Source organism: Branchiostoma belcheri, unplaced genomic scaffold (assembly GCF_001625305.1).
Source record: "Branchiostoma belcheri isolate BF01 breed outbred unplaced genomic scaffold, Haploidv18h27 scaffold80, whole genome shotgun sequence".
NCBI lineage: Eukaryota > Metazoa > Chordata > Leptocardii > Amphioxiformes > Branchiostomatidae > Branchiostoma > Branchiostoma belcheri.
Window position 1 is genome coordinate 431,343 of NW_017804465.1, and position 16,396 is coordinate 447,738.

The 16,396-nt window shown below is 42.9% G+C and overlaps 3 protein-coding genes across 3 annotated transcripts in view; 1 reads left to right on the forward strand and 2 right to left on the reverse strand.

Annotated features, from left to right (window-relative positions):
* Positions 1-6,921, reverse strand: part of LOC109486440 — a 13,415-nt gene extending 6,494 nt beyond the window's left edge. Inside the window, exon 1 of the mRNA XM_019790271.1 lies at positions 6,821-6,921. Within this exon, the coding sequence (XP_019645830.1) occupies positions 6,821-6,901 (81 nt within the window). The 5' untranslated portion in view covers positions 6,902-6,921. The remainder of the gene's footprint in view (positions 1-6,820) is intronic.
* Positions 1,032-4,570, forward strand: LOC109486491 (cilia- and flagella-associated protein 97-like). Its single transcript, XM_019790326.1, has one exon. The coding sequence runs from the start codon at positions 1,236-1,238 to the stop codon at positions 2,721-2,723; it is 1,488 nt and encodes a 495-aa protein (XP_019645885.1). The 5' UTR covers positions 1,032-1,235; the 3' UTR covers positions 2,724-4,570.
* A 2,214-nt stretch (positions 6,922-9,135) lies between the features above and the next one.
* The window catches only part of LOC109486500 (phosphoribosylformylglycinamidine synthase-like), a 36,228-nt gene continuing 28,967 nt past the window's right edge, over positions 9,136-16,396 (reverse strand). Inside the window, exons 15-24 of the mRNA XM_019790336.1 lie at positions 15,981-16,161; positions 15,490-15,573; positions 14,895-15,050; positions 14,327-14,443; positions 13,814-13,965; positions 13,071-13,302; positions 12,318-12,521; positions 11,573-11,737; positions 10,765-10,923; positions 9,136-10,251 (exon numbers count right to left, since the gene is read on the reverse strand). Coding sequence (XP_019645895.1) covers positions 9,941-10,251; positions 10,765-10,923; positions 11,573-11,737; positions 12,318-12,521; positions 13,071-13,302; positions 13,814-13,965; positions 14,327-14,443; positions 14,895-15,050; positions 15,490-15,573; positions 15,981-16,161 — 1,761 coding nt within the window. The 3' untranslated portion in view covers positions 9,136-9,940. The remainder of the gene's footprint in view (positions 10,252-10,764; positions 10,924-11,572; positions 11,738-12,317; positions 12,522-13,070; positions 13,303-13,813; positions 13,966-14,326; positions 14,444-14,894; positions 15,051-15,489; positions 15,574-15,980; positions 16,162-16,396) is intronic.

A 16,396-nucleotide genomic window follows, 5' to 3' on the forward strand; every position in this document is an offset into this window, starting at 1 on the left:
TAATGCTATTGTTTCTTCCAACTCTGCATCGCTCCTTTCCTCCTGCCAACACCAAGCTGCTGCATGGGAAACGGAAGAAAATTGCATTTGTTGATGATTATTACATAAATAATATCAAATATAATATTTTCTTCCGTTTCCCATGGGTGCTTTTTGGTGCATTTGGGGTTTTCTGATGCACAAGATGTATAATATCACCAATCAACAGAGTTTGTAGAAAAGCACTTTAGTTTGGTGAAGTTTGAGCACCATTTTTGAAGCAAATGTTTGCATAAATGTTTAAGACACAATGTAAGAAGTTGTACATAAGTTACAAAAGTCAGATAGCCTGATACACTACTTGAGTCCTTTGATAATTCAAAGAACCAAAAATTACTGGTCAAAATGTTGCCATTGCTGCACTTTTAAGGAAACATGACAGGACTATATGCCTGGTGCTGACAGTCAGCCATCTGGGACACGTGTTGTGGGATGTGTATTGCAAAGGATGATGGGATAGTATCATTTCCCCCCCTGGTCGTTGACTGAACAATAGAAAATTGGGTTGCACAGTTTCAAACTGCTCCTCTAACTAGAATAAGAACCTCTTATAAGGGAAGCTAGTGATACAGCTAGAGGAAATATTTCCTCACTGCCGCTCATTCGTTTTTACTTGCAGATATTTGTAATCTTCGCTCTCTCGCGCCAGAAAAGCAACCTTTGACTACCATTTCAAGTAACAAAGTCTCCGCTCTGTAGGCGTCGCCAAAATATTATACGCAGTGAAAACGGAAACGAGGCCAACAGACTATTCCACTTGAATGTTGGGTTGGGTTATGAAGAGTGGAACATAACAAAATAACAATCATTCACCATGTAATAAGCTAATAATACAATAACCTATACAAATTTCTTATAATGTAAGTTACTATCCTTTACAAGTACATAGATTTGGGGGCCGTTTCGGTACGTAAATTACACTTTGCATCCAATACGGCCCCGTAGAAAAGTGGTTCCGTCCAATGCATTGTTTGGCACCGGTGAGGTCACAAGGGATCGTGACGTCACGTTTGGCCAGGTTACGCGTCTAAACAGACGTTCGTTCGTGCGGCGGCGGGCTGACCTGCCATTTTTGATCTGATTCAAACTGGACGTGAGCATCGCGCTTTTGGACCACAGAGTGACACCTCATTATCTTTATCACGCCATTCAGTCATTCTAGGAGTGGATTTTAATCCTGTTTGACAAATATCACCATGGAAGAAGATGATCTGAGTGGTGATGTGGACTTCGATTTCTTTGAAGTGAATAGCACGTCGCATCGTTCCGTTTCCCCTGTGCCCAGAGATGCTTCGACGCCACAGAAAACTGCGGATCGGGAGGATGGCAGAGGTAGGAATGTACCAGGCGACCAGAACAGTGTAAGGAGCGGGAGCAGCGTCAAAATCACCGCTAAGATCCCCACGGGCTCCCCGCGATCGTCGGGGAGCTACAGCTCGGATGAGTTTGAGTCGGAGGGGGAGGGCGGCGGCAGCGAGAGCGACACCGGTGCTGGGGAACAACGTAGAAGCAGAACGACAACGCCTAGCCACGGTAAACAGCCCAGCAGCAACAAAACTATGGGCAGCGCCGCGAGCAAGCACACCAAACCTAGCCGAGAGATTTCTCCCGATTCGGACTCTCCCGTAGAATCCCCGAGAAGTAGGTCGAGCTCTCGCAGTAGTTCTAGGGGGAGGAAGCCGTCCACTTCGCGATCTAGGTCACGATCTAGCTCGCGAAGCTCGGACAGTGTCACCGACGTGTCCCCGCTTTCCTCCCCCAACCTCAGCCCGGAGTTACGCAGAAAATCCCAGAAGGGCGTAGCAACCGCGGAAAGTCAAGCCCAAGTGCGTCACCACCACCACCAGACCACCTCCGGTGCCTCTCGTGACAACCACAGACACAGGAGAAATCCAGGTGTTACCGGCAAAAGGCAGGTGAAGACAATAGGTGTAGACCGGCAGGGCCAGGAGAGGCCCATGCACAAAGATGTACGCTTCAAAGAAGGAGATGACAACCATGTTGGTGAGGGTACAGAAGACCCATTACTTCTCACCGATGACTCGGACACAATGGAACTTAACAGATTGCTTGCGGCAGTGCTTGATATGGAGAGAAGGCCAAGATCAGCATCTGGCACGCCAACTACAGCAGGCCAGCGTAGGAACATGACGTTCAGTAACGACGAAGTCAGGAGGATCGAGCTGGAAAACCATCGCCTTCTCAACGAGATAATCAAGAAGAAGCAGAAGCGTCCCATGAGTGCGAGCAGCACGTCGAGTCGCATGAGCCGGGCGTCTACGTCCAGCGTTTCCTCCACCCGTTCTCGCGGAGGAAGGAGGGACGGGAACAGTTCAGCGAGGATTTACCACACCGCGCTGAACCGTATGCGCGACCAGCAGAGGATTGAGAGGGAAAACCTGGCTATGTTGCGGAGGCTAGAGACCGCCAGACCCACCCCGGGCATGTCGCGCCATGAGCTTCTCGGGAACTTTGACCAGCAGCGAAGGTACTTCGGTAACATCTCCAAGAGCAAGACGCCGACACCAGTACGGGCCAGGAGGCCCCTGTCTGCCGGAGCTAGTAGACTAAGAACTGGGCCCACAACCAGCTCAGGCGCAGACATGGGGTCTCCGCTACACACAACCAAACCCAGACCCAAATCCTCGAGCAGAGTTCGCCCCGCCTGGGACTCAGGCTGGTAGTACGGCACAGTCTTCAAAAGAATTAGCAATATTTAGGAAGTAGCTTGTCTTAATATATTGTATAATACTTTGTAGCACATATTGTAACCCATGTTAATCTCCAACTTACACTTTTACGCCTATGCTGAGATTTTATGGAGAAGATTGTGCTCAATGCTAGTACAAAAATGTTCGTGTTGGCATGTAATCATATCAATAACATCATACAGGTTTGTTGTGATTCTAATGTACAGGGTAAGGGCAAGTTTCTATTTGTACAGAATTAATCTATTAGTATTGGATTGTCATGTAGTAATGTCTTCAAGACCAATACTAGAGTACTATTAGTTTAAGTTAAATTTGAAAATGGTTTTATGTACACTTGAAGTGATTTCTACACAGTGTGATTGTAGTCTTGCCCTTGTAATGTGATGTACAAAGATAGTGAAGACATTAGCTGCAAGCTGATAGCTATAAATACCAGTACATGAACTTGATGAAGACTTGGAATGATACTTATAATAAAGTATTAGCTGGTACCAGGTGTGTGATCCAATCATGTCAATAGCCAATCAGCAAGAACTGCAACCTGCAAACTGTTTGCCTATTGCTGTTATCAACCCAATTTCCACACACCTGTATCAGACAGTATGACTGTAGTTCAGTACTATCAGAATACATTTTTATAGAAATACAGCCTTGCTACTTTGAAAAGAGTAGTTTGAAAGAAATATAATATGGAAGAAACCATCCATATTATTATCATCAACTTCCATGTCTGTTTATGAGCAATGATACCATGCAGCATTTGTAGTTTACATGGCTTTTATACACTAAATGTAAGAAGCTATTATACTGTATATATGTATATAAATTGTTGCAGTATAGTGCATGGTTGTGCCATATGCACTGTCAAAAGTCCCTTGAAATTCTGTTGCTATGGAAGCCTTGAAACGTTCAGACTCACATTTCGTCTGATATGTAAAGACAAAAGCATGATTTTAATGATAAGTTTAATTGTGAGGCATTTTCTTGCTTAGTCATCAGCACAAGTTTCCACTTAATGCACATACACACAGTTTGTATTTGACCTAAGCAAGGAGAAAACATCAATATTGTATGATGCACAAAAAGAGCCATTCAGTCATTGTATAAATGCAGAGCATATGATCTATCATATACATGTAGGTGTGGCAAAAGGCTTACAGAGCAGTATGTACAGACCAGTTTGTCTATTGTGCAATGATGCGTGCATATCTGAATTACAGGTTTGGCAAAAGTGAATTCCCCTATATTTACTTAACCTTCTCCCTAGTGAGGTAACCTGGTGCCCAAGATTTGTATTGGTTATGGAGTTAGGCAGCAGGAAGAAGGTTAAAGTAAGGTTAGATCTAAAACAACCAGAGTTAGGAATAAGGGAGTTGCCATTTGTTACATATTATCAATGTTAAAACTCCATGATTCTGTCAGTTGATGAAGTATCTTGATACACAAGTTTGATTTTGTTGTGTAATCCTGAAATAGGCAGAATAACTTGCCAAGAACAGCTTGTGTTAGGGACCTTACTCTCAAGGTATAGGCTTTGGCTTGTTTTCGGTGTGTTTCAGGCATTTTTATCAGGCTTTTTTTGCCAGTACAAAAAGAAAGCCTGATAAAAATGCTGGAAACACGTCAAAAATGAGACACATTTTAAACCTCTGCTTGTAGAGTAGAGGCGCATGTAGGCTACCTACGCCCACATACATCGTACATTATCTCATGAATGTTTGATACCTTTGAATGGTGCATTGTGTTCTACAAATGGATTTTAGGAAATGAAAGGTTACGAAATGTCTACATATTAAAAAGAGAGATTGCTGTACCCAGGGTTTGGCTTGGCTCTTTTCCATTTAGCCCATGTTGTGAACACAGATAAGTCATCGGCCATCCAAATGTATAGTTTTTTAATGCGATTTTATCGCTTTACAAATTCATCATTCTGACAACCAAAGTAGGAATAATATGCTTGAATTATAAAAAGTACCAGAGCATTACAATCGGTATCATAATTATGGAGTAAGACAGCTATGTACCCATAACATAGAAGGTTTTTGCAAAACTTGTACAACGTCAGGGTCCATTTCATACTAGGTGTTTTGTCTCAAACTTTCAGGTGAAGAACAAGAGATACAAGATTTGTGTTAGCCTCTACCAGGCTTCAGAATCAGCTGCAAAGAGTAGAAATTGGTGAAATAGACAGATAACATACCAGTAGAGTTGGTCCACTAAACGAGCATATCTGTCTGGCTAATGTTTACTCTTTCCAGTCGCTTCTGAAGCCTGGTAGAGGGTAGATTTGTGTGGCCATGCCTGGCTACATCACACTTCTAACAGCCCTTCCACTGACAGTGAGGGATTGTGTAACACAAGCTAAGAAATGAGACATGTATTGAACCTTCAGAAATAAGTCTTGGCAAAGGATAGCCAAATCCTGGAGTTACATAATCGATTTTGGCTCAGATTCCTTATAGGACCTCAAACTTTGCTCTGGCCCTATTCTAGCCGCAACGTTACAAACTATGCTTCACATTGACAGAAAGATACAAAGTGCTGGGGACTAAAAGAAGAACTTGTTAAAATCTTGAGCAAAATCAAGACCAAGAGTGTCCATTAAATCAAAATTTGCTCCCCTATTCAAGCCTGAACAGTACAAATTACATTTCACCTTGACAGAAAGATACAAAGTTCTGGAGATTAAACAAACAAGAACTTGTAGAAGCTTGAACAAAATGAAGCCGTGACAGTGCCTGTCATTTCAATTCGCTAAAATCGCTTTGTTGTACTTGATAAAGGTTCCCACGCTGTTATATAACACCAGTAGAATATATACCAATTATTTCATTGCACGTCACAAGTTTTTGTTCGGTGCTCAATTAATTCTACAGGTGTTATATAACAGCGTGGGAACCTTTATCAAGTACAACAAAGCGACATATTAGTGAATTGAAATGACAGGCACTGTCACGGCTTCATTTTGTTCAAGCTTCTAACAAGTTCTTGTTTGTTTAATCTCTAGAACTTTGTATCTTTCTATATCCTGTATCTATGGATATACCGTAGCTACTGACCAGGGGAGCAATCTTTGCTATACTTTGGATGGTTTCTATAATCTCCAACCAAATTAGGTGGTTGCAAGACTATCAAATTGGCAAGTCATATCAAGGACCTCAAAATTTGCCCTGGCACTATTCTAGCCTCAACATTACAAACTACATGTATGCTAGTTTGTTGAAGCAACAAAGCACACCTATGTCAACCCAGGTTACCTCATAGGGACCTCAAAATTTGCTCTGGCACTATTCTAACTTCAACGTTACAAACTATGCTTCACATTGACAGAAAGATACAGTCTACAGAAAGTACTGGGGACTAAAAGAAGAACTTCAAATTTTGCTCCCCTATTCAAGCCTGACCAGTACAAATTACATTTCACCTTGACAGAAAGATACAAATTTCTGGGGAGGGATTAAACAAACAAGAACTTGTAGAAGCTTGAACAAAATGAAGCCTTAAGAGTGCCTGTCAAATCAATCCGCTAATATGCCAATTATCTCTGCACGTCACAAGTTTTTGTTCAGTGCTCAATTAAGTCTACCAGTGTTAGATAACAGTGTGGGAACACAAATACATGTATAAAGAGAAAATCCTGGATCTTTCTATATAGCTACTGACCCAAGGAGCTATCTTTGCTATATATACTTTGGATGGTTTATATGATCTTCAAAATGGATCTCTGGTTGCAAAACAGTATTAACTTGGCAAGACAGTATCAAATTGGCAGGGGCAGTATCCAATGCGCCACCATTTGACTGGCAAAAAAGATACCAACACAAAAAAGAAAGCCAGACAAAAAAATACATATTGGGGATAAAAGACATAAAAAGCTGAAGCCTAAACCTCTGTTTTAAGGAGGTTTATAGGCAAAGTAGGATAAAAACATACATGTCAGGGTAAATGTCACTAGTGTCCCTGTGCAATACCACACACTAGGACAGGAAAATGGCTTGTAACCACACCAGTGATGCCTACAATGTCAAGGAAACTCAACTTGACCTTGAAACAAGATATTCTATACCCACCTGCTCAGTCGTCTGGCCTCTGATCCTCACAAAAAGACCAGAAACCACCAGGAAAACAAACACTTGAGTCGCAAACATCATGGTCGGATGGATTGAACGGTTGCTCCTATGTCCCCTGGAGGTCAAAAGAAAGCGAACATTCTAGTTAGACCAGCCACTCCAAAAATAATTGAAAGGTCAAAAGAGATGCACAATCAATGTAGCCTAGAGCTTAGAACCAAGGCTGAGAGTTGCACACGAATCACACACTTACTGTGAAGTAAAATGTTTACAGCTCTAAGAGAGCAATGAGTAGAAAATTGCAGGATCCAAGGACTTCTGTACCGCAATTACCAGCAGTCAGCATGGCTTACAGCCAACAAAGTGGTGAAAGAACTTGTGGGAAATTTGGCCTCATTATAGGTTGTCTGTCCCTGCTTTAAATTAATCTGTACTTGAAAGAGACAAGACTACATAGAGCGGCTTCCTACCTCATTTAGGCCTGGCCTTGTGAACCTTCATGTGGCACGGCGCCAACGTGCTTCCAGCACTGTCCTGTCTCCAGCTCCACAAACCGAAATCACTCTTCAAAACTTCCTGTCGCAAGACGGAGCTATGGATTGATAAGTCTTAGCACGAACATCCATGGAATGTTGCAAACATGCAAAAAAGTTTTGCAGCCTTTCCCTGCTTGTTTTCAAGGGTAGGATGCTATCGGGCCCAGTGGTGTAGCACTGTCTCCTCTCTGTACAGTAGTGTCCACCTGGTGTCACACACACATCTACTGTAACTGATTTATGCCTCGTCAACAGGTCGATGTCATAGGGTGACTTCACCACCAGGATCTCTCAACACAAAATATTTGCAATTGTTCCTCAGGCTTACTGTATACAACCACTGTTGTGCACATCAGGACTTTGAAATGTCAGTAACAGCCACTATGGCTTCACTCTATCCCTATTATTTTTAAAACACTGTCAATGCTGGTTCTCCCATCTGGAGATGATGCTGTTGTCTGTGCCAAACATGCAACCCTAAAGCTAAGTAGAAGAGACAGGAGGCATGCCAGGTCTGGTTTGCAATTAACATAAAACATAACACTTTTACCCTCCAGTGCCTTTTTGCTGATTTGTAACGACCTTGCTTCAGGCTACGACTCTGTTTGGTTTTGTCAAACTGGGCTCTGCTCAAGGTAAAACCTCTCCTCTTACATCACAGAAATTCGGAGCATACGGAATCACAGATAGCACTGGTTTTCTTGTGCCTTCAGGCATGTGCACAGCAATCCTGCTAGCATACTGAGCAACGGTTGCATTTTGTTTTTGGTTTGTTTTGCGCTTCTTTGTGCGAGTGTACTGTACACGTGGCCCCTTCCATACAAGCCCTATACCTGGGCCCCACAGGCACACGGTTCCTCAGGTACAATTGGTCATGAACAAAAAGAACAGCTACATCACATTTTTGAACACCGTGGGAAGGCCAGCGATGTAAACAGGGATGAAAGTAAGTGGATGTCGTGGGATAAACAGGATTTTGACTTTATGAATATTAATAATCTCCTCTCTCACTCTTTATGAGGATGAGCACTCAAGGTTGCTAAGATGGATAAATAATTTATGTAGACTCAACATTTTTGTAGACTAGATGGCTTGAGGTAAGCCAGCTTCTCAATTTTTCTTGCAGTCACACGTCTAAATACTGTTGGTTTTGGAGTAGGAAACACGATACTGTCACCTCGGTTTGTAATCTGATCTTTCAATCAATGACATTGAATGACATAATGGTTGGAGTGAGGACCTTCCACGCTTTAAAATGTGATGTTATCGTAAGAAGAAAACATACCAGCGCCTTTCTCAGAGATAAGAAACACGTGGAATGTCAATCTGTCGTCAGCACAACAGGACAACTGGTTCCACATGGAAGCAGCTAGGTCTGCGTTACAAAGTCAAAGTCAACAATTAGTGGGAAAAGTTTACACAATGAGAAATACCACCCCACCCCCCACAAACCCGACAGTCTGGCATAGGCTTGCCAAATTCTAGAAATGATTTTTTTGCTTGAAAACATGGGAACTTATTGCATCAAAAAATTTGTGTGAAAATTAATATAAGTTCACATAATAAGAAATACCCTCCTCCCCCGCCCCCCAAAAAACAGTACATGTCCAGACCAGTCATGTTTGTGCTGTAGACTTGCCTTCTATTGCTTGTTGGCTAAAAGTGTGGTATGAGAAAACAGGAAAAACATGGCACCTTCTTGCATCCTTTAAAATTTCTGCATAACAGTACTATCATTTGCAAGAAGGATATGTTTGGGGTAAAATAAAAACAACCTTGTAACATGCATGCATTGGGAAGTTCTTTCACATCATTAAAGACACCACGAAAACATGAAAGCCCTTTTACCAGTGTAAATATCTTTATTGTGATAGGCAGCCTAATCTTACTATTTCCCACAAAATCAAGCTATAATGTCAGGATTGCAATGTAGCAGCATTACTACAAACTATACTATCAAAAATCACACAGGCACATCTAGATACTGACATGATCTACCTTTCAGCTCCACAACAGCCAACATTTTGGATAACATCAAATTTGACATGACCACTGGTTCTACCAGAATTGGCCTGTTTTTCTTTTCTATGTGCCAAAAAGTTGAGCCAAATCATCACCAACATTTACAACAAGTAAATCGGTCAGCCATGTTTACTTTTCTCCCCCAAATTACCCATCACATACTTGTAGCCTGCTTTTCTGTATAGGACAGCACATCGGCAGAACGCACTGCACCTGCGTGAAATGTATTGTGCATAGCACTAAGGGAAAACATCTCATTTTAGGTCATATCTGTGTATTAAAGGATGACATCCTATCTGTTGTATCAGAAAAGATGGTCTGCAACAGGCAAAATTCTGATGCAAAGTTAACCCTAACATCTAACAAAAACCATGAAAAATCCAGGTTTTGTGCATTTTTTGTGCAGTACGTGCTGCCAACTTGCTGTATAAGACATCTTTTACGTACAAAAAGATAAATAGTGGGAAGGTTTTCAACAACATTTGGTATTTATAGTTTTTTCTCCGTCAGCCAGTGAAAGTAACAGAAAAGAGATCTCTTTTGGTCCACTAATTGTCTGTGTTTACTGATTTTCCATGCACCACACATAGGCATTTTGGAACATTCGTAACCATGGCGATGTTTTGATTGACTGGTGCCAGTCTTGTGGCATCCAGGGCCACTGCCAGGTGAGCGTGCAGCGCTCGGGGTGTGGCATCATGGCAAGATGGCGGCCGTCGGGCGAACACAGCGCTGCCAGGCCATTGGGCGATCCGTTGGGGTTGAGGGGATACGCCGTGGTAGGCTTTCCATCATCATCAACGTAGCGTAGCGGTGTGAGGTGGTTCTGCTCGACCTCTGACCTAATGGCGTCGTTCTTGAACAGCATCCGACCTGCGTTCAATCAATCCATCAATCATTCAATCAATCAATAAATCAAGCAAAGGCTACATCACAATGTGCCATCTTTACAGTAAACAAGAGAGAGTCAGTAAACAACACAATGTTACTCCAAATGCAGACACACTGGAACGTTGGAATCTCTTTTTGACACATCTGAATCAGTATCTTACCACTACTTATGACGGATCATAAGAACACAACATAGAGGGAAACATAGGATTTGCACTAACCCAGGTCAAGGTCAAACAAAGGTCAGACCCAGGTGTAAGAGTAGTATCCCTACATGTATTTCTTAGTAGTAGTAAACGAGAGTACTGCATTTGGGCATGAATATGCAATACAGGTACTTCATTCATTGTCATTTACATGAATATTGTATAAACTGATATAAAACAGGTGTAAATATGTATTTAACATGTTATGGTAGGCTTTTGAACCTTACCTTTTTGTTTCGTCTAACTTCTTTCAACAGAAATACATGTACTAGTATAAGACCAGCCTTACCTTCCCCATGTGCTACCCAGATACCCAGAGTCGACCCCTCCATGCCCTTCAGCATCAGGGCGGGGCTCTCCTCGATCGCCACGGTGACAAAGCGGGACTCAAAACGCTCCGACACGTTGTAAGCCAGGAACACGCCTTGCTGAGGGCTGGACTGATCCCCTGATCAAAACAAAACACAGTACAGTTGAGAATCAATGTTTGTGACTAAAGTTGCGGTATCGTGAGGCCTAGGGAAAAATGTTGTGTTCCTGAAAACATTAGGGTTGGTAAGTCGGGATAATCTTTTTTTCCTTCCTTTTTTTATCAGACTTTGGCTGTCTCTATTGATCCAACTTACAAAATGTATACAATATACTGTTTAAGAGTAAAACTTGCATGAGGACACTTTTTTTTTCAATGTCAATGTTGGAAAACTAATTGTACAACGTTTCCTCATTCAGGGGTATCTGTGAGATCATAAAATCAGGAAACAATGGTCTATGGTCACAAGAGAAAATATTGACAATAATAAAAAACCCTGTCAATTACAAATTCAATGTGGTCCATTCTTTAGGAGAGCCCAGCATGTCAGAAGAACGTACTGTGCCTGTACGTGCAAAACCAGAAATTTATTGTTAATAGTACTTCGGCAGTGTCATTTAAGGTAGCATTTGCATATTTAAGGATGATATCATCTGTAGTTTTCAAATGTTGTGTCAGAAAAAATATTACATTCAAAATAGACCAAACATCCTACTAAAACCATGAAAAATCTGGGTTTCCCACAGGGGTAGTACGTTCTGCCGACATGTTGGAGATCCCTGCATACCTGAGCCATCCATTATGACTTGTCCATGGTCCGGGGCCACCCATCCCAGCAGCCCCATCAGCTGGCAGCCGTTACAGATGCCCAGGCTGAAGGTGTCGCTGCGAGCCCTGAAGGCGCTGAACTGGGCACGGACCGTCGGGTTAAACAGTAGCGTGGCCGCCCAGCCTGGAACAAACAGAATTGAAATACCGTTATTTTTTAAATTTTTTAACCGAATTTAACGTCATTTTTCCTCAACCGGGGGTTAGACGTGCTTGTACCAAGTACAAGTCTTTTTTTGAAGCAAGATTTTTACGGCTGGATGCTCTTCCTAACACCAACCCAAACCCTAGTAGGGCCCAGGATCCCTCTACCTGAGGGGGGAAAATGTGTGTTAAGTGCCTTTCCCAAGGGCGCAACGTCTGGGTCCAACCCTGGGGATTGAACCTGGGTCTCCCCGCTTGACAGTCCGACGCTCTATCCACTACACCACACGGACGCCACACTGTTATCCAGAAAATTTCAATTTTAGCAACATGCAATCCTTGGACAGTACTTAGAGAACACCTGTTGCTAACTGGATTTTGAGAACACTTTGAGTAAAGTATGAAAAGCATCACATTGCTACAGCACCAGTTACCATGGTTACAGACATCTGGTACAGGTCACTGACCTTAATACAGTACGTTTACAGAAAAAGAAGAAACGGAAAAATATGTTTTCCTTCTGCACAAGTTGACATAAAAACTGATAATCCCATTCCTACCTTTAGCAGACCCCATGACGTCGGCATAGCTGAATCCTCCCACGAACACGACCCCCCGGAAACTCTCCAAGGTGACCTTGCCGGTACACAGGTCCTGCATGTTGACGTCCCACACCTGGAAGCCTGCCATGTGGAAGGCAGACACCATCTCCCTGTCCCCATTACTGCCCTCTTCTCTGATCACAGCAACCTTCGGTCGGCTCTCTGAAAACAAGAGGGAATAGAGAACTATGTTAATTGTTAAAGCAGTGTCCTCTACCAGATTAACCCTTATGCACACTGAAGTAGCTGTTTGGCTACCAGTTCTCTATTAGACAGCAGGGAGATGGTTAAAAGACCACACAAATGTGATTTTCTGGATGACACACAGATCATAGTAACTGATATCAAAATGTTTTTCCTTCTAATTTGTATTTTCTTCCCTTTGATTGCAAGAGGAAAGACCCATCAGTAGTGACACTGATTTTGTCCAATTTAAAAAAATGAAATTTAGGTATCCAGTTTTCATGATGATTCCAATCTTTTGGTTCCCTCACTCCCATATATTACATCTAACCTCTCCAAAGGATGTCATCCACAAAATCAAGCCTATGTTACATGTACAGTTGTACATCATGCTAGCACACTTGTAATCATCTCAAAATTAAGTAAAAATCTGGTGCAAGCCAGAATTGTGGAAATTTCAGAAAACATAATTAAACACCAAAGCTTGCACCAGTATCCCAAGTCTCATGTAATCACTGATTGGACGACCTTGTGAGTTGGCTGACCCGTTGACGGAAACCTGTGGCTGGGGCGTGTCTGATGGGTCAAAGGTCAGCTTGTAGGGCGGGGCCTTCCTAGCCCGGAGCCCAGCCTCCTCCTCAGCCACACACTGGGGATTGGTCTGCAGCCTCTCCAGCTGGAAGCTAGTCTCTTCCCAGACGTCTCGGAGGGCGGCCATTTTGTCCTTCAGCACTTCCGTGCCATTCACCGAGATTTTTACCTGAACAGAAAGAAAAATATACCAAGATTTGTGTATTAGCATGCCATGGTCTCTAGTAGTCATTAGCAAACCTACATGCAGTCTTCTTGATCATAAGTATGGGTTGAAATCCCCATAAAAAAACAGGGTAAACATAACTAGGTGGCAAAGTGGCTACAGTTGTTGAAGAGCCTGGGCTTGTATCTTTGATAGCTATATATAGGCTACAGTGTTGCGCTCTTAGGAAAGACACTTAACACCTATTTCCTCACTTGACCTAGCTTTGGTTAGGGATGTCCTCTCAGACAAGATGTAAAGCAGAGGTTCTGTGTTAAAGGAGAGCCACACCTCACATACATGACAATTGTACATTTAAGATGTCATCGCCTAATTGAAAAGAGTTCGGGTCCTTCCCAGTGTGAGTGGTTCAAACCTTATAGTCAGGATTTAAACAGCTTACACTAACTGTAAAAAAAATGGTGTGTTCCTCTTAAACATGGTTTAACAGTTATGTGAAACAAAACAAACAAACCTCTGCATCTGTGCCTTCCCCCAGGGAGTGTCCGATGCGCTGACAGGACACGCCCGCCTGTGTGAACCTGGTCACCACCCCGTCCGCCTGCTCCACACTCGTCTCTAACACCAGCCCCAGCTCCTCAGCAAACAACACAGACACTGGGCTGGCTGCAGGGGGACAGGAGCAAGTTTGAATTTTGAAAATAAGAAACTGGACTTGCACATCACATTTTTGACTGTATAACTCCAGTCTTGGTCAATGAATGAGCAATACACTGCTTCTGTGACGTCACGTCATGCAGATGACACACATGAATCAGTGAGCAGTGGATTAGAGTCTGCAACCTATGGTCCACTGCTCACTGTAATAGTATTGTATTTGTGTTTTATACACTTGTCTGGGAGTAATACAAATAGACTCCAGGAAGGCTGGCTAGCAAATGATGTACATTTTTGTACTACTATTGGAGATTCTAAATAAACAAACAATGGCAGTTATAGATACATAAAGACTTAGTCATTTCCCCACCTTTGTTGTCTGCTGTGATGTTGACATCCAGCCCGTAGTTCCCAGCGAACGCCATCTCCAGGAGACAGGTGACCAGACCTCCATCACTCACATCATGGCCTGATGTCAGCAGGCCCTCTGAAGGAAACATGGGGAAACAGCTAGTAACTAGAAACCTTAAGGTAAGATTTGTAAGGCAAGTACCTTCACATGGGCAAGCTCATCAAACTACATTGTTATAACTGCTCTGTTTCTTCTTCTAATCACATTCATATACACATATGGTGACCAGCCCATCCAACTCTGTCTTGTCACTTGCTACATAATGTAATCCAAAACTACTGGGAGTCTGCTACAGCATCAGTTACCATGGTAACCACCTCCTGGTCAAGGCCATTGACCTCATTTGTTGGAATGGAAGAAGAAACACCTTCAGGGATGAGAAATTAAAAAGATTAGATACATGCACACTGTCTGTCCAAGATTTAATTTGACAGACATTTGATAGATATACCTTCTAGTTATATTCCTGCATAACCCAGTTGTCTTAAACAGTCCCATGTGTAATAAAATAAAAGACTTGTCCAACCTTCTATGAGTTTCTGTGTGATGTTGAATCCCTGCACCAGGAGTTGTGGCTGGTCCATGTCGGGTGACTGGTCTCCCAGCTGGCTGTAGCACTGTGCCAGGGCCGTGCCACCCAGGCGGTGCTTCCCTCCACTCAGGTCTACATACAGAAGTGCACCTGGGGTACAGGGCAGGTAAAGACATACATATAGGAGTTGCAATAGTCGAAACCACTGTATTTGAGGCAAACTGATCTGTCATGTGCCAGTCTATGTCCTAATTGAGAAAATTAATGTGTTTCTGGTTTCAATCCCTAAAAATAATTACGGTAGGTAGGGATTCTTCAGATTGAAAGTTTTATGGCCTTGCCAGCACTTGACCAAAAAAAAGGCTAGCGTTGATGGTTTTTTTGCTAGAGTCCATCAGGAAACACATTGTCAACATTTTTCCCTAGGCCTAATGTTTACATGTGTTAGACTCCTAAATATAGGATCAGCTTATACAAAGACTTCAGAACCAGTTGGCTGATGACTAGTCTGTATAATGCAAACTCTGCCGGCAACCGTAAAGCGATTTAATCAGGCTAGCTGATGACAGACTGCAAGTTGACCTCTTACCTTTGCCCCCAGGACACTTGAGGTCAGGGGTGACAGTAGCAGTGATGTCAGGACAGGCAGCATAGACAGAGATGACCAGGGTGCCTGTAAATAACACAGACTTGCAGTTGAAAAGGGCATACATTGTATTGTCATGTTATAATTCTGGAAGGGATTGTCATTAAAGAAGAAGACTGGAGAGGTAACATTTGCAAAGCAAGTACCGGTACACATTGTTCCCCTTCACATGGTCTAGCCTAATAATCTACTTCTCTGTTTATTCTTCAAGACAAATTTATCTACATGGTGACCAGCCCTCTACTTGCTTCATAATGTAATCCAACACCATAGGGTGTCAATACCAAGGGTACAGCACCAGTCACCATGGTGACAGCTGTCTGATTTACCTTATTTTTTGGAGTGGAAAGGGAGGCAAAGTTTTTCTTCTGCAAAGGTAAACATAAACATAACTGGCCATAATTTCTAACAAACAAGTTGCCCTCCTAACCCACCTGGTGACTTGACAGTTTCCTGGCCCACTTTAGCAGCCATGCTGAGGGAGTCCTTCCCCCCGTCCACGGCCACTCCCAGCTGCTGCATGACATCACACATGGCCCTGCAGGCGTGGAACAGTGCCGCTCCCTCCCCTGGCAGCTTAGCCGGCCACATCCAGTTCCCACTGCATTTCACGTCCTGGAGGAATGAAGGAAGGAAAGAATGGTTTATAGAAAACATCATAGACCACACAAAACTTCCTCTTTCCACGCTATGCAAGTGACTTTCACTTTCAGCTGTTACCCCAACTGTCAAGTTCATGGGAATGACTTTCATACCAGAGTCTCACCCAACTTTTTGTTCTCATCCATAGATCACACAAAACTTCCTCTTTCCACGCTATGCAAGTGACTTTCACTTTCAGATGTTACCC